The sequence below is a fragment of the Lissotriton helveticus genome, chromosome 11 (genome assembly GCF_964261635.1).
Source record: "Lissotriton helveticus chromosome 11, aLisHel1.1, whole genome shotgun sequence".
Classification (NCBI taxonomy): Eukaryota; Metazoa; Chordata; class Amphibia; order Caudata; family Salamandridae; genus Lissotriton; species Lissotriton helveticus.
Genome location: NC_136072.1, coordinates 321359195 through 321385659, shown reverse-complemented (window position 1 = coordinate 321385659; position 26465 = coordinate 321359195). Strand labels below are relative to the sequence as shown.

At 47.8% G+C, this 26465-nt stretch overlaps 1 protein-coding gene across 1 annotated transcript in view; it reads right to left on the bottom strand.

Annotated features, from left to right (window-relative positions):
- KIF1A (kinesin family member 1A) overlaps positions 1 to 26465 on the bottom strand; it is a 2072061-nt gene that overhangs the window by 336366 nt on the left and 1709230 nt on the right. Inside the window, exon 37 of the mRNA XM_078667093.1 lies at positions 7140 to 7254. Within this exon, the coding sequence (XP_078523219.1) occupies positions 7140 to 7254 (115 nt within the window). The remainder of the gene's footprint in view (positions 1 to 7139; positions 7255 to 26465) is intronic.

Below are 26465 nucleotides of genomic sequence, written 5' to 3'. Positions count from 1 at the left end.
TTCAGAGGATTCTTTACTTAATTCTGACTTTCTGATTTCTTTCTCTGTTCTCCTGTGAGATTCTTTGCGCCATAACTCGATGGCGTCTTTCTGGGACTGTCTGGCTTTCTTTTTCCATAATGCTTCTTCTACTCGCATGATGCACTCGGCATCCCATGTACCCGATACGGGCCATCTATACTTTTCCTCTAATTCCTTGGTGTACTCCACCCATAAGTCTAGATATAATATGGCACTTATGCCATGCTTATGATACATAAAATGACCTGGACTGTCCCTAGGCGGGACAGGAACTGCTTCTTCGAGCAGACCTTTTCTAGTTTTTAACTGACGTAACTTAGAGAACAGAGGCATAACTAGGCTGGAGTCTAGACACAATACTATATACAATGAACACAATGATTACTTGAAAAACAACTCATTCATACCACGACATTGAAAACACATGAAATAACATTTAAAATAACAATTCGGACAGAATACTACCTGGAATACTGAGAACAGAAACACATGAATTTCTCGAGAACAGAACAGAACTTACTGGAATGACTAGATGCACTGCTAAAACAGTACGAAACTTACCGGTCTCATAAAGAGACACGTCAGGACCCGCATCCACCTAGATGGACACTTCGTGTTGGATCCGTGTACCCAAACCCACGGACCAGAGACAAATTAATTGACCCTGTCTAGATACTACCCCAGCAACGGTACTCACCGGGCAGCAAGAACGGAAGGCCTCGGACTGGACTGGACTGCTACGACGACGGACGACGAACTTCGGACTTCAGTTACAGGTGGGCCTCCGGATACCTCGGACCTTGGACTCTCGGCTTGGGCTCTGGTCGGGACTCGCCGCGTTCCTCCACTGCCTCGTCTGGATGCTGGACCGCAACCTCCGTCTCCTCCGTGGACCTGAGGGATACTTGAAGCAGAAATATCTGCCGGTGCGCAGGATGGTTCCGTCACGGCTGCAGAGGGTCAGGGGGCTTGCGTGGCTTCTCCGGCGCGTGGGGAAAGGGCAAGTCCCTATTCGGGCGCCATTATGTGGTAAATAAATAATTAATTACCGGTTCTATTTTTGACTGGATACAATATAAACAGATAGCTCAATAAATAAGAATCAAGATACGAGGTAGCTGAAGTTGACAGGCTTTAATTAAGCATAAAAGGACAGGAACAGGACAGCCTGTACGGGAATAGGATGGCAGGGCCCGGCAGCTGCCGGGGCAGGATCTGGGAATGGCTAGCAAACTTTAATAACAGTGCACAATATTTATAGTTAAACAAAATACATTATATTCAATACAGGGGGCGTAGCAGTAGGCGGAGTTTGTAGCAGTCGCGAAAGATAAGGCATAAAGTGGGTGTAACAAGAGGTGTGTACAGGGCGTATACATAGACATGTGATGCAAACGTAACAGAATATGTCATAAATGGGGCGGAAACATGGAGGGGGCTATCTGAGCAGCTGGGACCTCTAACCTAGTGGTGCGCGCAAACTGACAATGACGTGTTACCAGGGAGAACTGGGGCTATGACTTCTGCGCTAGAAGAGGAGACGAAAGTCTGGAGTGTCAGAGCGACATGTACCCAGGCATATCTAGTATCTGTTGTTTAGAGAACATGTTGATAGAATCCAAAAGTTATCAGGGCAAAGGCTAACAGACACTAAGACTGGTGCATGCATTATTCTACATGTAGTGTGTGTGTGAGGAATATTCTATGAATATGAATACAGTATTTCTCTTACATGGAGACATAAAGGCTAGACCATGACGGAAACTATTGATGCGATTCAGTAGCTTAGGAATGCAGAGAAGGAGGGCTGGACTGATAACTAGAAACATAACATACTCTTGGCAGACTAAGAGGCAGAGCCAGGCCGAGCCGGGCACTGTGAGGCATGAAAGTAAGCTAAGGGTCAGGGATACAGGTGGGGGCTGTATCGCTCCTCGGAGAGGGTTCAGGAGACAGGAGCTGAATCTGAGTCCGGGCCCTTTTGAGGCCTAGAAACGGGGATAATTCAATGAATTAACGTGCACACTGTAAAATGTGGCAACGTAGCTTTACATAGGCCTGATATTCGTTGTATTCACGAGAACTGGAAACTGACATACTAGAGATGGACACAACTGTAATTGAGTCTTTAATCGATCAGAGGGGAATACATGCATATCGATCATGCACATATGACATAACATGGGGAACACGTAGGCACATATAACATGGCAAAATTTACTTTTCCACAAGGGAATACACCCTAGATGATAAGGTGGTCATACCATTGTCAACTACTGCTGGAGTATATTCTAGGTTAGCCATGTCAATCTCACGCAGCCTTTCAGTAGCTCCTTGTTGAGATATTTTCCACATCTCGATGTAGACAGCATATAGGAAACATTTGTGACGTGGTTTCAGAGGGACTAATAGAAAGTCTTGTAATTCCAGGTCACTAGATAAAAGGGACAAGTGCTGCTTTACCTGGGACAGTGTCAAGGTTTGTTTAGCTAATCAAGGCATAACTTCCATACACTGTAAGTGGCTATCATTTTGCACTTATAGCATCTCAGGCCTATGGGCAGTAAATCCCCAGATGTTACTTAGGAATCTGTCATGACATTTGTTAGTGTCTAATGTCCATACTAACCATCCCCTCCAATTAGAATCTAATAAATTATGTCTACTCTTACGCAGCATAGCTTCTATAGTGATTTCATCAAATGGTGTTATTTGCTGCCAGTTGTCAAATCGTGCAAGAATAGGAACCCGTTCATGTCTTTAATCTTGGCAAGGCCAAGACATTTAGGGCCACATGCATCAAGAATCATTTTTGTGATTCCTTCATGGCGATTTTTAAGAAATCGCTATTACGGAATAGCAAAAACGAATACATCAATAATTTAGCGATTCAGGAAAAATTGCTATCACAAATAGCGATTCCGCTATCACCGAATCGCTAATACCGAATTCGCAATTACCAAATGGCAAATAGCGATCTACTCATATTGCTGCGTTTGGATGACATCAGAAACAGGAAGTGAATCTTGGAATGCACACACCTGTTCACAGAGCGAGTCAGAGGAGAAGGCAGATTGTTTGAGCTGAGCAGGAACAAGCTGTTTTGGAAGCAGACTCTGTGTGAAAATAACAGCATGGCTACAGACAAAGGGGACAAGAAAGGTGAAGGAAGGAAAAGGAAGCTGAAATCCAGCGAAAAAAAACTGGAAATCCTCATTGAGGAAGTGGTGCTGAGCCACGATAAACTCCTTGGAAAACTGTCTCTGCAAGTTGCAGAGTCAGTAAAAAGAAAGATTTGGCTGGCCATACAGCGCTCAATCTCTGACCTGCTCAAACGCTGGTATGACATGCGCAGACGAGCAAAACAGAGGGTGGCTGCAAGGCTTACAGAATCTAAAAACACTGTAGGGGGGACCATCTGTGGAACGTGGCAACACACCCATGGAGGACATGGTAGAATCTACACTGCAGCCAGAGGCAGTTGTTGGTATCACCCAGATAGACACCTCTGAACAGGCTGGTACCTCACAAGGTAAGCTGATAGCAAAATATCTTTTAATGTTACATCTAACTAAAATAGCCCCCAATGCAGATCATGCGAAGTGTAGTAACCCTGAGTCCAGTCCACATTTTACTTGCAACACCCAAAGCCATTATGGGAGTAGTATAGAGATATATGTAAGGGTAAGGCAAGGAGTGACAAAAACAGCTTAAGTGCAGCAGAGGACAGCAAGGAAGTGACTGAACTAGACTGTCTGTAACAAAATAACTTTATTAAACAATGGCATGCGCTTTGTCACATACATATACAACAAAAAATACTGAACTTGCACTGTTTCAAATCACAGATGCAGCTGCACAGGAGAGTGACATGGCTGATGTCCACAACTCACAAGGACATGATGCACAGTCTGAGGAGGAATCAGGAGTGCCAGCATCCTCACCCATTCCTGCACCCACTCGACGCAGGAGAATAGTCTCACCACTGCCTGATTTGGAAAGTGAGGAAGAGAGCCAAACAGAAACTCCTTCACAATAGGCTGGCCCTACACCCCCACCACCAACAGAGGTACCAATGCAGCCCAGGTCTGTCCATTTCCGCAGGGGAAGGGCCAGGGCAATCTTGACAGCTGCAGAAGACTAGGGGACTGCTGCCTGGAGTGGGATGGAGGGCAAGATGCTCAAGGTCCAGCGTATGCAATGCAAAAACATGAGTATAGCACAGGGCCAACTAGGAACAATGGCAACAAACATGGGAGACATATGTGACTGCCTGAAGGAGCTCACCACTGTGTTGTGGAAGGGCAAAGGGCAAACAATGAGAACTTTGCAAATGTAACAAAAGCTATGCATGACTTGTGCAGGGTCATGCAGGAAGACCACGCATCCCATCATAGGAGGCATCACAATTTGATTGGGCACCTAGACGGTTACACAAGGGCCATACATAGGTTGAGCACAACAACAGGTCAGCTTTCACGTCGTGCTGTTAGCATGCAGGTGGAGATGAGCCCTGCTGTGGGGATGTGGCCAGGAGCCTCATCAAGGTCACCAATGCAGTGAAACAACTCCAGACTGCTGCAGTTGGTGGCAACAATGTTCTTGGAGCGGGGATAGTGAGGAGGCCTCCAGCCTCAGTAGCCTACTGGAACCTGTTACAAATCCCAGGAGGCGCAGTACAAGGAGCAATACTGGCACAGAAGGCTCAACAAGGGATGTGGCCGAACCAACTGAGAGGCCCCCGGGAGTGCGTGAAAACATGGACATGTACTATTCTGGTGAGGTATCCAGCAGCATGAACATTGTTTGTACTGACTTGTAATTGCCATTGCAATGGGATATAATTTACTTTCTTCACACTACAGTTGTCTGCACCTGGTATGTGTACACTAACACAGCCACTCTTTCAAAGTTCCATGCATAAGCTATTGTAGTCATCTATACAAATATCATCCACATATTAATTAATTCATCTGTTTACCAACTCGCCAAATCTCTCACCTATTCATCCATGCCTGGGGTACTCATAGTATGGGCCGCGGGCCGCCAGCGGCTCGGCAAGCCTTCCTCGGCGGCCCGCGGACCTTGCAGACATCCTACCTGTGTTTTTAAAAAAAAATTAACAGTGTCTGCAAACACTGCCGGTTGCAGCAGCACTCTATGGGGGCTGGGCGATTCCAGCGAAGGTCAGAGTGGAGCTGCAGGGGCGCTGAGAAGAGGTGAAATACAACAAAGCCTCATTAACAAGTAAGTGGTCTTTTAAAGACCTGTGTAGCACTCGGGTGCGGCCGGGAAGCTGTCTCAGCCCCGGCTGACACACACGCACCCCAGGTGAGGTGACAGAGGGAGGGAGGCAAAGGGAGGGCGGGGAAAGGGAGGGAGAGAGAGGTAGACAGAGGGAGGGAGACAGAGGGTGACAGAGACAGGGAGACAGAGGCAGGGAGACAGAGAAGGAGAGGGAGGGAGACAGAGGGTGACAGACAGAGGGAGGCAGGGGGTAACAGACAGAGGGAGACAGAGAGAGGGAGGTTGAACACAGAGGGAGACAGACAGAGGGAGACAGACAGAGGGAGACAAAGGGAGGGAGAGGGAGGGAGAGGGAGGGAGACAGGGAGGGGGGAGAGGGTGACAGAGAGGGAGGGAGACAGAGAGGGAGGCAGAGAGAGAGGGAGGCAGAGGGAGACAGAGCGGGAGGGAGACAGAGAGGGAGGGAGACAGAGAGGGAGGGAGACAGAGAGGGTGGGAGAGGGAGACAGACAGAGGGAGACAGACGGGGGAGACAGGCGGAGTGAGACAGGTGGAGGGAGACAGGTGGAGAGAGACGGAGACAGAGGGAGAGGGAGACGGAGGGAGGGAGAGGGAGGGAGAGGGAGATAGAGGGAGGGAGACAGAGGGCGAGGGAGACAGAGAGAGAGGGAGACAGGTAGGGAGAGGGAGACAGAGGGAGGGAGAGGGCGACAGATGGAGGGAGACAGGCAAGGGGAGACAGGCGGAGGGAGAGAGAGGGAGAGGGACTCAGAGGGAGAGGGAGACAGAGAGAGGGAGACAGAGGGAGGGACACAGTGGGAGGGAGACAGGCGGAGGGAGACAGGCGGAGGGAGACGGAGACAGAGGGAGACAGAGGGAGGGAGACAGACTGAGAGAGAGGGAGAGGGAGACAGAGGGAGTGAGACAGAGGAAGTGAGACAGAGGGAGTGAGACAGAGGGAAGGAGACAGAGGGAAGGAGGCAGAGGGAGGGAGACAGAGGGAGGGAGACAGAGGGTGACAGACAGAGGGAGGTAGACAGAGAGAGGGAGACAGAGAGAGGGAGGGTGCCAGAGGGAGGGAGACAGACCGACAGAGGGAGGGAGACAGACAGAGGGAGGGAGAGAGACAGAGGGAGGGAGAGCGAGGGAGAGAGAGAGAGAGAGAGAGGGAGACAGTCAGAGTGAGGGTGACAGAGGGTGAGAGAGAGGGAGAGAGAGAGGGAGTGAGACAGAGAGAGAGAGAGAGAGGGAGACAGAGTGATGGTGACAGAGTGAGAGAGAAAGAGGTGTGTGTGTGTGTGTGTGTGTGTGTGTGTGTGCTGGGTCTGGTGGCTCAGTGGACGAAGGCGTCCGCTGCAGGGACCTGTGTTCAACCTCATGTTCACAGTTTTTTTTTGCTCTAGACCTGCCCCCCTCCCCCACTGACCCTGCCCCCACTGGTGCAGCCCTCGGCCACAAATCACACTGTAAATTTGGCTCCCGAGAGGAAGTTTGTGAGTACACATGATCCATGCAAACACTTAATAGTCACACATAATACAAACTGGCGCCCATGCACCACACAGACAGCATAAATGTGTGCTGATTGTGTGGTTTAATGCGCATGTGATCCACTTAGTGTTGTGTGTGCATATGTGTTGCTTCTGTGCAGTCATGTCTGCCTGTGGCGCTGAAGTCATGTCCATGCACTACTGGAAAGCCAGACCGGATGGCTTTGCCAATACTTGTTACATTTAACATCTGGCTTTCACCCGCTGCACCTTGACAACTTCAAGGCAAGGCAAATCAGTTTAAGGAGTTTCACTTTAAAATACCATCAAAAGTTAAGATGTTTCACTTGGATGAGCTACCAAGCCACAGACTTTACAAACCTCCACATAGGCTGAGAGGGTCATGTATATTTTCTCTCTGTACGGCGTAACCCGATTTAGCAGCAGAGAATTGTGCATGGAGCTATCCCAGGCAGCCACAAACTTATAAAATGTCCTGCAAAAAAACACAAACAAAAAGACGAAAAGCATTAGTAAAACAAATCCCCAAAATGTGCCCCACCCCGCATATAGACATGCAAGGTTAGATAATTACTTAGCATGCTGACAATCACAACCGCCATGGGTGAAGCCCGCTTAAGTATGCAGAAAGGACATTACTGGGTGATCAAATAATAATGTCACACTGCAACACACTTCTCAGACACAATAAGGGCAAAGGTGTTTACGCTACAGCAAGATAAATTTAATATTGTAGGAAAGGCAGATATTAATATTGTTCAGAGATATTTTGTTATTATTTCATAACACTTTTTTCTGTTATTGTTTTGCATCGTTGTGAGACGTAGGTGATGCTTGGCAGAAGCAGTGGCCCCTGGGCACTTGATTTTACCTTTGAAGTTAAGAGTGAAGTGATGAGAGATATGGTGATAAACAAAAGTGGAAATCAGTCGGGAACAAGAACAGAGACAGGTAGTGCTTTTTTTTGTTTAAATCTCTTTTATTAAGTTTGTAAACAAAGAGAAAATATTAACAAACACCAGACAATAGACAGTAGTAGTTAGGCAAGATTACAGTGTATACATTGTTAGTCCACTTCAGTGAAGTTATAAAAGATACAGCACACCACTTAGCCAAACAACAGGAGGACTTGGTATGACAAGATAGATAGGAGAAGCTCCCTCCTGGCTCAGAAACGCCAATACTAACCAAAGATAAAGGAGTCCTCTAATTACTCGAGTCTAGTATACTTGGGCGATTACATTCGTGTCTGCTATAGACCTGTAGAGAGCGTTGTGCACTGATTGCAAAAGCTGAAGAGACAGTAGTATATCGCCAAGCAATAAGTACAGAAAAAGGATAAGAACATGGATAGCAATAACAATTATAACAAAAAGGGTTAACCTGACTGTGGAGTATTTTTGCAGGTTTGTCTGGGCAAGAATTGTTTCAGGTATCCTGGAAAAAATATTCCAATTCCGCAATGGTTTTTGTATTTGTTGATAGTGAGTTTGTTTGTACTCTATTCATAAGAGTCGGCGAAAGAGAAACAGCCAACACGTGTTTCGCCCCCTTACATGGCCATCCGGCCTGAGGCTTCCTCAGGGCTGGGTAATTTTTATTTGAATTCTATCAGCGTCGTCAGTAATTAGGAAAGAAAAGTTTATCTTTTTGGAGGTTCTCAAATTCTAAGCATAATGCCAGGGCGGAAGCGGTGGTCTCGTCATGTGACTGTGGAGTATCACTGCAGGCCCTAAAGGTGGGTACCATGTCATTGAAAACATCATAGGCTTGTCACGATCTGTTAGTAACCAGCTTACCAGGGACCAACAGCCACTAGAGGAATGCACATAAAATGCAGCCTGCAACAAGGTATCGGGTGGGGCAATTTCTGCTAGCCTGTGAAGAAAGAAAGGAACAAAGAAGTGCCAGAACTAAAAGCTAGAGAAGGATATAAATAAATAAATAACGATAAGAGAAAAGAAAAGAAAAGAAGAAGAGGAGGGAAGAGGAGATGGTGCAGTGTTCCATTGGCGAGGACGAGCTATGGTGGAAGAGGAATGAGTCCCCACGCCAGAGTGTCAGACCCAACCTTCCCGTGGGAGAACTGTCCACCCCCACCCCACCTACCCCAGCTCCTCCTCATAGGATTCTCCCCTAGGGAGCAGAGGGTCGTCGAACACTTGGAAGGCCCGTAAGCGGGGAGGGACAGAGAGAGCATGTTCCAGTTTAGAGAGATGTGAAACTAGGGGTTGCCAAGTGCACTTGAATTTAGCCTCAGTGTGGGCTAGATGATGGGAGAGGAGCTCCATCGCCATTACCTGCCATGGACAGGTGGGCCACACTGAGGAGGGGTGGGGTCAAGACCTTCTTCCAATTGAGTGATATAACCTGCTTCACCGCATTAAGCATGTGGAAGATCAAGCGCCAGTCTGAGTGAGTCATTGCTTTAAGAGACCTCGGCCGGAGTCCTAGAATTGCTACCCCTGGGGCACTCAGAATGGGAAAGCCCACCACCTCACTGATGTGGCTCAAGACCTCCTCCAAAAAAAACTTTATAAGCGGGCAAGACCACCATATGTGCATGAATGAGCCTGGGGCATTCTGGCAACGCCAGCAGATAGTCGTGGAATTGGGGAACATCTTTTGCAACCTGAGGGGGGGTGTAATACCAATGGGTCATGATTTTGTAAGCTGTCGCCTGTTGCGCAATGCTTTTAAAAGTGCCAGGAATGTCCCTCCATAATTGTTCCCAGTGGTCAGGGGGAATGTTTTCCTCAAGATCTGTGTGCTAGCGTTGTTGACAGGTATGAGATGGTAACGCATGTGAGTGTTGAAGGACCTTGTAAGTCCTAGAGATCAGGCCTCGGGTCCCATCAAATGAGCGTACTAAGGATTGAAAGGGGGTAAGTTGGTGTGTGGTTCCTACTGTGTATGAAGGAGTATGTACCCAATGGCGAATTTGAAGGTATTTCAAATGTGTTGTGTTGGGGAGGTGAAATTCCTGCCTGCATTGTTCAAAAGATTTAAAAATCCCCCCTCAAATAGATTTGCGTTTGTACGACACTCCCCAGCTACCCATGCAGCAAAGGAAGCGGGTTGGAGGGCTAATGGAAACCAAGGGTTGAGCGCTAAGGGTGTGTGAAGGGAAGGAAAGAAGGTAAGATCTCGGGCCACTGCAACTCTGTCCCATATCTCTAGAACTATTTGGGTAGGGGTAGCAATATAGGCGCAACGATGGTGACCACCCCTCAGCAACCAAGCCAGATCCCATAGCTGGTGGCAGGCCACAGCTCTGTCCATGTGGAACCAATGCTTCTCACTTTCGCGAGCCACCAACTCCGAGACATAGCACAGATGCGACGCCCAATAATAAACAAGAAAATCGGGGCACACCAGCCCTCACCGGTCTCGTGGCAATGTTAATACTTTGGTAGAAAATAGCGGCCTCACCCCACCCCAAATAAACGCAGTAACCTCCTGTTGAAGGCTCAGAATGCCCCGTTGGGGGATAGGGTTTGGAAGTGTTTGGAAGAGGTAATGGATCTTGGGGAGAATGGACATCTAGACCGTGTTGAGACGGCCCAGCCAGGAAAGAGGTAGCAATTTCCATCACCGGCAGTCATCACTAACTGAATTTCTACAAGCGGACCGATTTACCCGTGTCCACGAGTATAGCATAGCCGTGACCTTAATATCTAGATAGCGTATGGATTGGGAAGCCCACTGGAAGGGGATACCATCCCCAAGCTCCTCAAGCTGTTGTGAGGAGAGGGTAAGGTTAAGCGCCTGTGACTTAGCAAGGTTGATTTTAAGCCCCGAGATCAACTCGAATTGGGAGAGTACATCAAGCAGCGATGGGAGGGAGCTCTCGGGGTTAGTTAGTGTCAAAAGGAGATAATCAACAAAGAGAGCAATTTTGTGCTCGTCCCTCCCAAATGGGAGGCCTTTAATTTCCGCCGATAGGCAGCTTGAAATCGCCAGGGGCTACACGGCCAGGGCAAAGAACAAGGGAGATAAAGGACACCCCTGGCGCGGAAACCGATGGATGGAGAAGGGTGGGGTAAGGAGACCATTGAGTGTGATCTGCGCTGATGGCGCCGCATAGGAGGCCATGATACGGGCAATCATGACCGGGCACAGGCCTATCTTCTGCAACACTGCCTTGAGAAAGGACCAGTCTACCTGGTCGAATGCCTTCTCGGCATCAGGGAAATGAGAAGAGCTGAGATGTTACGGCATTGGACCTTTTCCACCAGGTGGGCTACTCGCCGGAGATTGTCCGACCCTTGTCATTCGTGTATGAATCCCACCTGGTCTGGCTCGATCAGACCAGGTAGATAGGGAGCTAGGCATTGGGCTAATATTTTGGTATATAATTTAATGTCGACATTTAACAAAGAAATGGGGCAGTATGAAGCACAAGATGTTGGATCTTTCCCCGGCTTGGGGATAAGCGCTTTTTTAACTCCGGTCAATGGTGCCTGCAGCTCTGGGAGAAAAAGACGATAGAATGGTATCGTAAGGCAATCAGGGCCTGGATCCTTGCCAATAGGAAAACTTTTCAATGCTTTTTGAAGTTCTTCTGCAGTGAAAGTTTCATCCAATTGTTGTTTATAAAAAAGGAGCTAGTGGCGTCCAAAGACAGGAGGCCAGAAAGGGGTCTACCTTGTCCCTACAGATGTCGCCCTGTTCATAGAGCGCAGAGACGAAGGAGCTAAATTTGTGCTGCTTGGCTGATTCCAAGGTAGCCCACGCCCACCCTGGAGGCGCGATCTTGGAGATGTGGTTACGGGAAACCTGTAGATGAAGTTGACGCATCAATAAGGAGCCCAACTTGTTGCCTCCGACATAGAATGTCTGCTTCAGTGCTAGGAGGGAGTGTTCTGCTTTGTTGACCCTTAGAGCCTTACGTTGACCCCAAAGTGAGGCCAGGTGCTTTTGGGTCTGCCTAGATGGCGCACTATGCCCCTGTTTTTCCAGCAGTTTGATATCGCGAGCTAGATTGGTTTCAACCAGGCAGGATTCCCGGGTGCGGGTGATGGAGATGGATGTAATGACACCTCGAATAGTGGCCTTGAAGGCATCCCATAGGACATGCACATTAGTGTCCGGGAGGTCATTAGTTACAAAATAGGCCTGAATCGCTGGTGTACGTGGGCCACATCGACCGGGTCCCGTAAGGCATGTGGGGGAAGTCGCCACCGAGTAGCGGAGCAGGGGTTCTTGTCCATTCCCGTCAAGGTTACCTTCAGGTGGGCATGGTCCGACATAGATATATCTGAAATCGCCACTGAGTCCAAGGAGCGAATGAGAAACTGGGACAGGAAGAAATAGATGATTCGAGAGTAAGAGCGGTGAACATGGGAGTAAAAGGTATAATCCTTAGTCCCAGGTTCTTTGTATCGCCAAACGTATATGAGATCCAAGGCTTCCAAATCCTGCATGAGTGCCGCGGACATTGCACCAGTGCCCTGGAAGGAAGATGTGGTGCGATCAAGGCTGGGGTCCCACACTAGATTAAAATCACCCTCAAGGAGGATGGGGTCAGGCACCCGGGACAGCAAGTCCCTAAGCAAGGTCCGGAGATATGTATCTTGTGCATGGTTAGGTGAATAAACATTGAGCATCATGTGTGCCTTACCATGGATGAGTAGAATAAGTTTTAAATAACACCCTCCTTGTCGCGCAGCACCCCAGAAACTTGTACAGGGCTTCCCACCTTAAAAAGAAAAGCCACCCCTGCCGTTTTAGTCTGCGCTGACAACCAGAACTGCTTGGGGAATCTATGGTGGGACATGCACTGCATGTCTGTATGCAAGGCATTGAGGCCTTTTACATTGAGGGATATACATTTAAGTTGTGCCATCATCAACTACAGACATAATAGAGCGTGCACAATTGTGCAAGCCTCCATATCACACTCCCTTGGATCCCGACCTGAGTGGGGCTGGCGTCGGGTGGAAAAGAGGATGGGGAGGTAGACAGGATTTGCTCGAATGAGTAGTAGAGTAACCCCTCTCCCATGCCCAGGAGCTCCTACGTCAAGGATATAGAGCGTCACAATATATCTGTGCTCTCCCCCCAATAGACCAGAGAAAGAAGAAGAAAGGAGAGAAAAAATGATAAGATAAACAGTAACAAACCGAGCAGTCAACAGGCCAACAGGGCCAAAGTACACCATTCCAGTCCAGGAGCGGCCCAATGGCGCAAACCAGGGCAGCTCTGAGGAAGTCACTGCCCACAGGGACTAAGGGAATGGTGGGCGTGCCAGCAAATACAGGAGAGCGGCCGCCGGCCGTCCCCCGGAGGCCGGCCTGCCACAGTGTTAATGGGGAAGTACGGGGTCCCCCAAGGAGTAAGTCCCAAGTCCCCCGGTCCTATTGCGGGACCATGTCCGTGTATCGCAGCCAGGGAAAGGATACCAGAGGTCCCCATGTCGCCGGGACAATTCCAGCAGGTTCGGAATCTCATGGAGAAGGCAAGTGGCTGTAATGCCTGGATGAAGAGTTATCCCCCTCCAGCCACAAAAGGTCTAAACCATTTCAAGGGGCCACCACCCTGGTGCCAGAGCCAGAGGGGGAGGGAGGTCCCGACAGGGAGCTCCGTCCTTCTGAAGATTGCGAGGGCTCTATAGACTTTAAATGGTGGATGATGTCCTGTTTAGATTGGTGTAAAATCTCACTTGCTTTAGAGGGTCTAGTACGAGGAGGAGGGACCTTCGACCACTCAGGGTGGAGGGGAGTCCTGGACTCAGTGTCCGCAGAAGTAGGGGTGGAGGGCTTAGGGTCGGGAGAGAGATGAAGCAACTGACAAGCCTTCTTGAATGATCTCAATGATCTGCGGTTGCCCTCCCACTGGAAAATCAAGGCGAAAGGATGGCATGGTACTTGATGTTCAATTCTTTACGTTTGTCTGTTACTTGCTTGAAGTCTCTGCGGCGGCGCAAAGTGATTGGGGAGAGAACTTAAAAGATTTGGATTTTGTGGCCTTCATATGTCAGTTCCTCAGTGGACCGAGACGCTTGGAGGATCGCCTCATTTTCCGTGAAGAAGTTCACCCAGGTCAGGATATCAGTGATCAGGTTGGCCTTCCCATACGCAGATGCCTCTAGGTGCACTCTGTCCAGTGTAAGGGGCGAGGCATCATCATCACCCCGGATCGTTTGAGGGAGATCAGCGACATAGGGCATAATGTCCTGAACCTCCGCTCGCAGTGGTACCCCCTGATGCAGAGGTTGTTCCGGCGGCCTCTATTTTCTAAAACTTCCTTAAATTGGAGTTCCACATGTTGCTCCTCAAGTGCTGTCATGTGACGCCAGAGTTTCTCCTGATCCTCTGTCCTCGTGTCGAGGGTTCTTTCGAAATCGTCCACTCTCGTGCCAATTTCGGCTACGTCTCGCCGGATTTCTTTTAGGCAGGTCTTGAGCTCTGTTTTGAGAGAATTAATTTCAGACTTTATTTCCTGAAAGAAGTTGGACATAAAGGCTTGGGTGATATGCTGGGTCCAGCAGCTTCCGAAGAGGTTGCCATTGTAGAGACCTTTGGGTAGGCGCTGAGGTAGTTTTAATCCGCAGGTCTGCCACTGATGGAGGCTGGCTGTACCGTGGCTTTCCCTGATTTGGTACGGGCATGAATTAGACAGAGGGCACTCCCAGCCCGTGGAGGATTCCGCTAGTGTCCAGCACTTGAGTCCCCCTCTGGAATGGCACCATACACAACCATGAGGGGAGGCTGCCACCCAGGGTCAACCGCATACAGAATGAGTCGTGTCTATGGTGAAGACAGTGTAGGTGACTCTGGGGGGCCACCCACGGCACCAAGAGGAGATATGAGGGAGACGTGGCACAAACCCCAGTTCCTGGCTGACTTCCCAGCCGATCTCCTCACCTCCGTGCTGAGTCTGTTTATGCTCCCTCGCCTGACAGGCCCTAGGCTCACCACCGGCATGTGCACCAAGGAGGATCCTCTATAGGCTCCCACATCAGCTCTTTTGCCTTCCTGGTGGCAATACAAAGGGACTGTTGCTGTTGAGAGCTGTGGGCCACAACACGACTCACCCCGCTCAGTTCTCCAGGGAGAAGCAGGGATGTAGGGGATGGGGGTCAGAGGCCAATAACTCCCTGGTCCAGGCCCTGACATACGGGTGGAAGGGCAGCTCAAAGGAAGGCCCAGCCATGTGAGAGCTGCAGGCTCAGGCGGGCGTGCTGTGTCCTCCTAAGGCCCATGTGTGGCAAAGCTCCGCACCGAATGCTGTTGAGGAGCCCCCCCCCCACTGAACTCCACCAGTCCAGGAGGGAGCGGAAGAGGCAACAGGATGGACCCAGCGAGGGCACCCGCAGAAAGCCCCGGGCCGCAGGAGCGCACCGCCGCCTTGACAGGCACAATGTCAGCTATGCTCTACTCCCGGGAGATGCACTGCCACCAACAAGCTTCACTCCATCAGGGCGGCCCTCCAGGGGGAACGGAGATATTGCAGCAAAAATGCTGGGGGTCAATATCTCCCAACCCAGGTCCCAGTGCCAGTGCGGCAAAACAGCCAATCTGAAGGCCCCTGAGCCCTCCAATCCTCCAGGCTGAGGCAGGGGCGCAGGAACCCACCAAGGTCCCAGATACGGCAAAGCCTCACTCGTGCAGATGCCTCAGCTCCCCCGCACCAAGCAACTGCAGTCCAGGGGGGAGCGGGAGAAGCAGCAAAGGGGTTCCTGCACCGCCACCCCTGGAAGGTCTCGAGGCCTGGGGACATACCAATGACCGCTGCACTAGGTCCCCGCACCAACGCTGTTCTGCTGAGCCCACGTCGCTCCACTGCCCCACCATCCACCTCACCTCCTGGCCTCTGATGACACTCTGCGGTCAGGGGCCGCCTCGGCGTGGAGTCAGTGGTCAGTCCCAGGCTCCAAGCAGCCCTCCGCGCGGGCCTCCTCCCGTTCCTGCTTGTCGCTGAAGAAGCCCCCTGGGTGGTGCGCAGGCAGCTACGGGGCGTTGGGGCTCAGGCAACACCATCACAGACTCCCCGCACCCTGGCAGCCGGCCCCGCCACAGGGCCTGGGACTCCTCCGGAATTAAGGCCTCCTCTGGGCCAGCAGGCAAGATGGCGGGAGGGAGCGTCCTGTTAGGCCCCTTGCTCCGTTTCAGATCAATCCGCGCAGCCTCCTGTGAGTCAGCGGGGGGGCACGGGGGGTTGGAGAGACACTGGGGAGCGGTACCGATCACGCCTAGAGCCGCTTGAAGCTCTAAAATGCCAATGGCCGGCCTCCGGAGGACAGAGCCCGCGCAGCACACGTCCTACTCCATCGAGGTCTTGGCCACCAGGTAGTACTTTTAAAGCATGAACTAACATGCATTTGCAATGCAATAAATCTCGCGTCACTGAAAGTTTGAGCTATTAGTTGCTAATAATAACGCAAAGCCAATATCTCAAACTTTCAGTAATGCGAGAGCTATTGAATTGCAAATGGATCCCGGCAATCGCGCTTTAGCTTTAAACATCTTAAGCTAAAGGGCGGGTGCCGTGATTGCTTCAAAAGTATTTCTTTACTTTTGAAGCAATCGCAGCACCTGCGCTTTAGTTCAAGATGTTTAAAGCTAAAACGCAGGTGTTGCAATTGTACCAAAAGTAAATAAATAGTAAAAAAAAATGGTGGCCGGTGCTTTTTTTACTATTTGTTTACTTTTGTTACAATAGCAGCACCCACGCTTTAGCTTTAAACATTTTAAGCGAAAGCGTGGGTGCTGCAATTGCTTTAAAAGTAAAGAAAAATAATTTTAAAAATTCATTTTTTTTCTATTCCTTTACTTTTGAAGCAATTGCAGCACTGTGGTATATAAATAATTTAATACCGGATCTATTTTTCGGAATAATCAATAAACAGGTAGCTCAATAAATAAGAGTCAAGATTCGAGGTAGCTGGAGTTTACAGGCTTTAATCAGGCATAAAGGACAGGAACAGGACAGCCTGTACGGGAATAGGATGGCAGCTGCCGGGGGCAGTATCTGGGAGCATAAGGGATAACTTTTAATAACAGTGCACAATATATATACTTAAACAATTACATTACATTCAATACAGTAGGCGTAGCAGTAGGCGTGACTCGTAGCAGTCGCGAAAGATAAGGGCAAAATGATGTAACAAGAAGGCGTGTACAGGGCGTATACATAGACATTTGATGCAAACGTAACAGAATATGTCATAAACGGGGCGGAAACATGGAGGGGGCTACCTGAGCAGCTGGGACCTCTAACCTAGTGGTGCGCGCAAACTGGCAATGACGTGTTACCAGGGAGAACTGGGGGGCTATGACTTCTGCGCTAGAAGAGGAGACTAAAGTCTGGAGTGTCAGAGCGACATGTACCCAGGCATATCTAGTATCTGGTGTTTAGAGTACATGTTGATAGAATCCAAAAGTTATCAGGGCAAAGGCTAACAGACATTAAGACTGGTGCATGCATAATTCTACATGTATTGCGTGTGCTAGGAATATTCTATGAATACTAATACAGTATTTCTCTGACATGGAGACATAAAGGCTAGACCATGACGGAAACTATTGATGCGATTCAGTAGCTTAGGAATGCAGAGAAGGAGGGCTGGACTGATAACTAGAAGCATAACATACTCTTGGCAGACTGGGAGGCAGAGCCAGGCCGGGCCGGGCACTGCGTGGCAAGAAGTAAGCTAAGGGTCAGGGATGCAGGTGGGGGCTGTATCGCTCCTCGGAGAGGGTTCAGGAAACTGGAGCTGAATCTGAGTCCGGGCCCTTTTGAGGCCTAGAAACGGGGATAATTCAATGAATTAACGTGCACACTGTAAAACGTGGCAACGTAACTTTACATAGGCCTAATATTCGTTGCTATTCACGAGGACTGGAAACTGGCATACTAGAGATGGACACAACTGTAATTGCGTCTTTAATCGATCAGAAAGGGAATACATGCATATCGATCATGCACATATAACGTATCATGGGGAACACGTAGGCACATATAACATGGCAAAATTTACTTTTCCACATTCCGTCCTTGTGCCCTACGTTTCCATCAGGAAACATCAATATTCATGATACCATCTATCATTTCATATAGCATCATTTGCTCGTCTCGAATTGTCTTGGAACGGGACTTAGGACTAGGAATACAAGAGGTAGCGCACATGCCGCAAATCGCAGGGCCACATTGTATACAGAGGCAGCAACTGAATATGATCATTACTGCAATACCCAGGAACGACAATACTTTCCATCCCCAGGCAGATATAATACTCCAGAGCCAACCGGACCATGTCCAGGTGCCTGGATTCTGGTGTAACTGATGGGCAATTTTATGAAGTCTGGTTATAGCTGAATAAACAGACGGCGCGTTATTAGGAATGAAAATGCAACAACTAGATCCGATGACTCTACATGCTCCTCCTCTATCGGCCAATATGACGTCAAGAACGAGACGATTTTGGAGCACGACAAATCTCATAGCAGATTGCTCTTCGGTTAAGTTACCTAGAGCAGAAGTAGTCTCATTCACTACTGCTTCAAGGGTTCTTGTTAACCTACGTATTAACTTACTATTCTGGACAGGTCCTATAAAGAAGAAGAAACCTTTATTAAAATCTTGATACTGTTCTAGAGTAGTTTCAGTTTGATCGACAATTGGGGACTCGATCTCCCTTCTATGTCTGACGTGTACTAGATGTGTGTTTCTGTGATAATCAGATGGGGCTAGAAAAACTGGTGGCAGTAGGAAGGCAATGTAACATGTTCCATCCCAATCGAGGGGCAGATGACCATATGCGGTCTGACCACAAACAAAATAAGAATGACGTGAAACTTTTAAAAATAGATTTCCCACTGTCACTATACTCGACAGTAGTAATACAATCACTATGTCCTACATGTGCGGAACCATTCTTTCTGACACATAATTCGCCTTTGACTGGTAGTACTGAAATAGCAGGTAAATCTGGAGTAGTATCGGACTGAACATTCAGGACCATAAAATTCGAAGAATAATTACCTAAATCATATACTTCATTTTTTAGATCTAACCCTGTTCTATGGGGGAGACCTTGCTTGTCTGGAAAACATGTTCTATTCAGAAGGGACATATCATTGGAGGATGACGTTAACGTGGACCATGCTCCACACGAACCATTATGTGAAAACGGATAAGGAAAGAGTGGCAGAACTCCCTTCGGTGTCTGGAAAGGGGGGAGTCGACCACACACCCAACAATTAGTAGCATTGCTGGTCTGGTGTGAATAATGTAACATTCTAATGAATGTATTATTTCGCATAGCAAGACGATAGGATAGCTCGTGAGGAGGCAGATCACTAAAAATGTGCTCTACTGTAGCATTAGAAAACTTGTTTACATGTGAAATTGGAAAACATAAATGTAATGCATAACTTGTGCAGGTAATCATTAAACTTAGAAACAATAAGAAACTTAGAAAAACGATACATCTTATAGAGTTTTGACTAACTCTCTCACTATGGGGGTCTATCTCATACATGTCAGGGACCTGTCTAACCGTTTCACCCGAGAGGGACTTAGACAATTAAACTGGCTGACTTATTTTACTAGACCGGAGTTTCAATTTATACTCCTGTTGCGGAGTTTTCTCTAACAGAGGAACTTTTAGTTCAGAATCAAGTTCAGAGTCTGGTTTCAGGCAGTCTTTAGTAATATCCTTTGTAAATGTCTTTTCACGAATTCCATGGAACTTCTTTATATGGGACAGATGGACCCACCCCTTGCGGCCTTCTAACTTCACGGCCGTGCGGGTGGTCAGGAGAACAAGTCGCGGCTCCTTCCAACGAGGCTCCAGTGGACTTGAACGATCAAAGTTCCGTACTAGCACTAGGTTGCCTGGAATGACTTCATGCGGTTTCAACTCGGTGTTGTCTGGAAATGCGGCGGCAACCTGTGAACGACAAGAGTGTAGGGCAGACATCAAGGAAGCTGGGTAATCTGTCAACATATTACTGGAAACATCTGTAATACTGCGGGGTCTAGGTGTACCCCACATATTTGGGGGGCGGCCGAATACGACCTCATAAGGGGACAGACCTGATCTGGAATGTGCAACCATCCGCATATAAAATAGAGCAACTGGCAGGGCAACTAGCCAGTTTACACCTTTCTCTTTGCATACTTTGGCAATACGGATTTTCAGGGTCTGATTATGTCTCTCTACGAGACCGGCTGCTTCAGGATGGCCCACACAATGGAACTTCCACTGGTACCCTAACAAAAGGGAAACATGTTTCATTAACTCAGATGAGAATGGCTGGCCGTTATCAGAATACACAACCCTAGGGAGTCCATAGCGGGGAAAGAATTCACGAACCAACTGCCTGGCAGTGGTCGCAGCTGTGTAATCTGGAACTGGATATGCTTCTGTCCACCTGGACAAAGCGCATACAACTACAAGGACATACTTGAAACCTCGACATCGCTCCATCTGAATATAATCCATCTGGAGGACTTCAAAAGGGTGGTCAGGAGGTTGGAATCCACCTTGTTCCACCGGGACACTTTTACCTGGATTGAACTGGCAACATATCATACAGGTACGGACTTTCTGCTTGGCTGCAGCTCGTAAGTGCTTGTTGAACCAAAGGTTCTGAATACTGTCTAACATAGCTTTTTCTCCTAGATGTGCTGGACCATGTGCGGTATTGATAATGGCTTGAACCATAGAGTCGGGGAGAAACCATGTGGCTTTTCCCTTCGTCACCCATCCTTGATCTGTCTGGACCCCTCCTTGTTCGGACCATTTCTTGATTTCTTCGGGAGTAGCATGTAACTGTATGTCTATGACATCTTGTGTAGGGTCCTTAACTGTCATACATGTAGTCGGATCTGGAGTGAATGTCTGTGTCGGAATAACTGGAATGTCTGGTGTCTGAGCTGTAAGCTTGGCTGTTCGATCTGCTAGATCGTTACCCTGGGAAATGATGTCAGTAACTTTCGTATGTGCTTTGCACTTCATGATAGCGATAGCTGTCGGTAAATGTATTGCATCTAACAGAGCTTGAATGAGGAGACCATGCTGAATCTTGGTTCCATGAGAAGTCATAAAACCTCTCTCCTGCCAGAGCACTCCAAAGTCGTGTACGACTCCGAATGCGTAACGTGAATCTGTATATATGTTTACTTTCAGGTTCTTGGCACGTATGCAGGCTTGGGTCAGAGCAACTAGCTCTGCTGCTTGAGCAGACAGGGTGTCAATACGATGTGTTTCTATAACTTCGGTTTCAGTAGTCACTGCATACGCGGCTACTAGTTCTCCTGTACTTGTTCTCATACATGAACCGTCCACATAAAGTGTCAGGTCGGGATCAGGTAATGCAATGTCTGTCAGGTCTTGTCTTGGCTTAGTCATAGTGTTAACAACTTCCACACAGTCATGTGTGGCCGGATTTGAAGTAACTGACGGTAACAGTGTGGCTGGATTTAGAATGTTGCAGCGTCTGATTTCTATGTGTGGCTGGAACAGTGTCAGTTCATAACCTGTTAAACGTGCAATTGTCAAGTGCTGAGTCTGTGTTCGGTTTAAAAGAACTTCCACGGAGTGTGGAACTTGTACTGTCAGGGAGTGTCCTAATACTATGGAATCACTTTGTCTGATTGCTAGAGCTGTGGCTGCAACTGACTTGAGGCACGCAGGCAGAGCCTGGGCTACTGGATCTAATGTGCTCGAAAAATAAGCACAAGGCTTGTACTGTCCTGCTTGATCTTGTGTGAGAACAGATAATGCAGTACCATCACGTTCTGTGACAAAAAGTGTAAAAGGCTTACTGTAGTTCGGTGTAGCTAGAACAGGTGCTTGACATAAGGCTTTCTTTAATTCATTAAAAACAAGTGTATGTTCAGATGTCCAAGGGAGGACAGTCGATATGGCTGCCTCCTGTGTCGTTAACTGTATCAGTGGCTTGGCTAGAAATGCATACTGAGGAATCCATTGTCTGCAGTAAGAAGTGAGGCCAATAAAAGCTCGTACCTCCTTCTGTGTCTTGGGCTGTGGAAGACTCGCTATTAACTGGATACGGTCTGGTGTCAACTGCCTACCCCACTTGGACAGTAAGTGGCCTAAGTAGATCACTTGCTGGACACAGAACTGAAGCTTCGAAGGGGACACCTTGTGCCCCATCTCGGCTAGGAAATACAGAACTGTAAGTGACGCACGCTCGCAGTCACGTTCAGAACGGGCTGTGATCAGTAGATCATCGACATACTGGAGCAGGGCAGTGTCAGTTGGCATGTGAATATTGTCTAGTTGTCTCTTGAGTGCTTGACTGTAAATACTAGGACTTTCTGTGAAACCTTGAGGAGCTCGTGTGAATTTATAGCTCCTTCCATTTAAACAAAAACCGAAAAGGTACTGGCTGTCTGGATGAATCGGGACACTGAAAAATGCGTTCTTGAGGTCGATAACAGTGAAAAATGTAGCTTCAGAATCAATGGCTGTCAATAGGGAAGAAATATCTGGGACTACTGGATACTGGGGAATGATACATTTATTAAGCTCTCGAAGGTCAATCACTAATCGATATACTGGAGGTGCATTTGGATCAGTACGTTTCATGACTGGAATGATAGGAGAATTACATACATTGGAGTCAGTTTCTACAACCACTCCTTGAGCAATAAGTTCGTCAATAATTTTGGATAAGGCTGCTACAGCCTCAGGTGGCAATCTGTACTGTCTGATTCGTGGCAAAACTATACCTTGCTTGAGAGTCACACGATGGGGTGTGATGTGCATAAAACCTACATCAGTTGGACCTTGCGCCCATAAATGCTGTGGTACATTCAAGAGTCTTGGATCAAAATCTCGTAATACATAGTGACCTTTAAAGTCACGCAAAAACAATCGGACTCCTTCTGGGGAGCAGCAAATTACTGCACCTAATTCTTTCAGTGTTTTAATGCCTAACAAATTTTCTGGACATGATTTCGTGAGTAATAAATCAGTAGTTCTGACAATGGACCAACTTCTAGAGTAACTGGTTTTGAAATCTCATTAACAATAGGCTTTCCTGAAAATCCAAGGGAAACATTTTTAGAGCCTGAGAGCGGAGCCCCTGGAACCTCGTCATGACTGATAGTAGTCCTACTTGCCCCTGTATCAATCAAAAACTTTCTGTCTTTCCCTAATACTTGACTGTGTACATAGGGACCCTCTTGATCTACAGGTATCTCGATGAGAGGCAAGCCTACCTCCCTCTCTAGGCTGTTTCATGAATACTGTTGATACTCTGGATACTCTGTCTGGGCATACTGGTACATCTGCTGTGTAACATGCTGTGTTGCAGCGATGGGCTGCGGTGCTGGAACTGTCTGTTGTGTATTCTGGGGTGACTGAGAAGTCTGTGTAACTTGTTCTTGTCTAGGCGGACATGGTCTTTCTTTAGTTTTACCAGTAGCTATGTTGTGTTTCAGAACTGCACACTCGTTTATAAAATGACCTGGCTGTTTACAGTAATTGCATGTCCCTTTAACGGGAGCTGCAGGATGACTGGCTTGATTCGGACCCCTCTTCTGACTGTCTTGTGGAACAGATTGTGCAACTAATACTTTCATTTTCGTATCTTTCATACGTCTCCTTTCGTGTTCTTGCTCTTCCCTGATTCTATTCTGGTGATACTGGAGCATCTGGAGCATTTGTGACGGGGTATTAGCTTGCCAGGTACTTTCGACTTTCAATACTCGATTTTTAACTTGTGGACTTGAATTCTCGACTAGTTTAGTAACAAAAAGATGAGGGTACGACTCGCTACCTGTCTTCAAACCACTGTTGATAATAAAACATTTTTCAAATCTAGAATAAAAATCACTAGTGTCTTCATCCTGTTTCTGTTTGCATGCTGAGATTGCATCCCAATCTTCCTTTTTCGAGGCTAGTAACCTTGGCAAAACTTGTATCAATAACTCGGGTAATTCTTTACATTTGTCCCCAAGACCGGTACCTGGTACTCGTATTTTATCTTCAGCTTCTAGAGCTGTCCAATCAATCTTTTTCTCTCCCACCTCCCATTCTTTTTCCTTGAGTTTTTCATATACCCCTGCGGGCAACAGGACCTTTAGCATTTTAATGATATCTGGATACGTGTATTCTCCCATACGGAGCATGTCTTTTAATTCTCGATGGAACCCTGCTGGATCTTTGTCGTGACAGGGAATTAATTTCTTCATCTCTAAGAGTTCCATCTTTGTAATAGGGGTGTAAACAAATACTCGTTCTAGTCCACCACCCGCTGTCCTAACTGGGTGTACTTCTCGTAACGGATGCTGTCTATCTATGTAAAACGGTTTACTTTCTGGAGGTGAGACGTGAACAAAATGCGGATTCAAAAACGTTCTATATTTGTGGCGCTGTTCGAGAATCACACTAATTAAATCGGTACCTAAACCTCTCCATCTATATTGGAGTAACTCGTTCAGAACATCATGTAACGGACCTGGATCAGAGTGTTGACCCTCATACAGTATAATGAGGTGCTGAATCATATACATACCCACCAGTCGCTGCTCGGCTGGGGGCAGTTTCAGAAACATTTGTGCCACTATTTCGTCTGGAAAAGTGGTAGAATCAGTAATCCATCGGACTGCTGATCGGGCTAGTTCTTGTTCATGCATGGTACTAAGTTCACTATAACCGATTCGTGATTTCAGAATGTGATCGGTAGCTTGAAATACTTGTTCAAGAGAACCTTGTTCTGGTGCTGGAAGAGAAAAAACGTTCTTGTGTTCTAGGCATGAATATCGGTCGGGAAGTCTAGTTTTACCTACATACGCTATTCTGGTAGGATTCTCGTCGTCTACTTCTTCAGTAGGAGAGTCGTCTTCTTTCTCGGACACTTGTGCTGCTTTGCGTTTCTCGTGTAACTTTATTATTTCCTTACGAATTTTCTTGTACATACTCTCTATACTACCTAGTGTCTTGTGTCTTCCCTCGGCTATATGATCACTCCACCTTGTCAGGACTTTCATTTCGGTCGGATCTTTAGTTGGATAATCTTGTTCCCTTATTAAACAATTAATTAGAAACTTTAATAGCATGAGCTGAGTCTCGGCTTTCCTTTGAGACATGGTTTCGCCAATACTTTCTGGATCTACTCCTGTACGGATGAAACGATATATTCTGTCTAGATCTTCTTTCATATTCGGTAGGGTGTCCAAGTACTCGATCACCCGTCTTACACGCAATGAATATATGACCATATCATTATCGCCTGGGACTGGATCATAACGGCATTCGGTAAGGGCTCGCTTGATATCTGCAACGGACTGGGGTCTGGGCGTACGCTGTAACGCACGTTCATGTAACTCGAGAAATGACGGACGTTTGTGTTGCGGCGGGGTTCCAGGAGGACTCCCCCCCCCCCGCGGCTCCTAAACTAGAATCGTCGACGGGTATCGTACGGGCTGGCAGAGTGACTGATGTAGCGGGCACTTGTACTATAGGCTGGACCGGGGGTACCGTAACAGGTGCTGCAACGGGTGCCCCGGTGGCTGGAGGAACTGGAATTACATTATTTACAGGAGCAGGCGGAACAGTATTTGCATATTCTGGGACTGTGTCGTCCAAATAGGACGAAAGAAAAATATCAGCTGCGGTCGGTTTGTGACGTAGCCTAATCGGAACTAATGACGGCGGAAAATTACATGGTGCTTCCGGGGTTGCTTTCGGCAAGCCCTCGGCAAGAAGAGGATACATACCCTTGATAAGGGCATTTCTCTGTCTGTCTGACTGTTCGGTTTTAACTCGTTCACCTATTTCGATTAATTCCCTTTCTTGGGCTCCTTCTGAGGATTCCCTACTTAATTCTGACTTTCTGATTTCTTTTTCGGTTCTTTTATGAGATTCTTTGCGCCATAACTCGATGGCATCTTTCTGGGACTGTCTGGCTTTCTTTTTCCATAATGCTTCTTCTACTCGCATGATGCACTCGGCATCCCACGTACCTGATACAGGCCATCTATATTTCTCTTCTAATTCCTTGGTGTACTCCACCCATAAGTCTAGATATAATATGGCACTTATGCCATGTTTATGATACATAAAATGACCTGGACTGTCCCTAGGCGGGACAGGAACTGCTTCCTCGAGCAGACCTTTTCTAGTTTTTAACTGACGTAATTTCGAGAACAGAGGCATAACTTAGGCTGGAGTCTGGACACAATACAATACACGATAAACACAGTAATAACTGAAAAACGAATCACTCACACCACGACATTGAAAACACATGAAATAACATTTATAATAACAGTTCGGACAGAATACATGAATTTTCTCGAGAACAGAACTTACTGGAACAGAAACTTACTAGAATGACTGGATGCACTGCTAAAACAGTACGAACTTACCGGTCCCATAAAGAGACACGTCAGGACCCGCTTCCACCTAGGTGAACACTTCGTGTTGGATCTGTGTACCCAAACCCACGGACCAGAGACAAATTAATTTGACCCTGTCTAGATACTACCCCAGCAACGGTACTCACCGGGCAGCAAGAACGGAAGGCCTCGGACTGGACTGGACTGCTACGACGACGGACGGACGAACTTCGGACTTCAGTTACAGGTGGGCCTCCGGATACCTCGGACCTTGGACTCTCGGCTTGGGCTCTGGTCGGGACTCGCCGCGTTCCTCACCGCCTCGTCTGGACGCTGGACCGCAACCTCCGTCTCCTCCGTGGG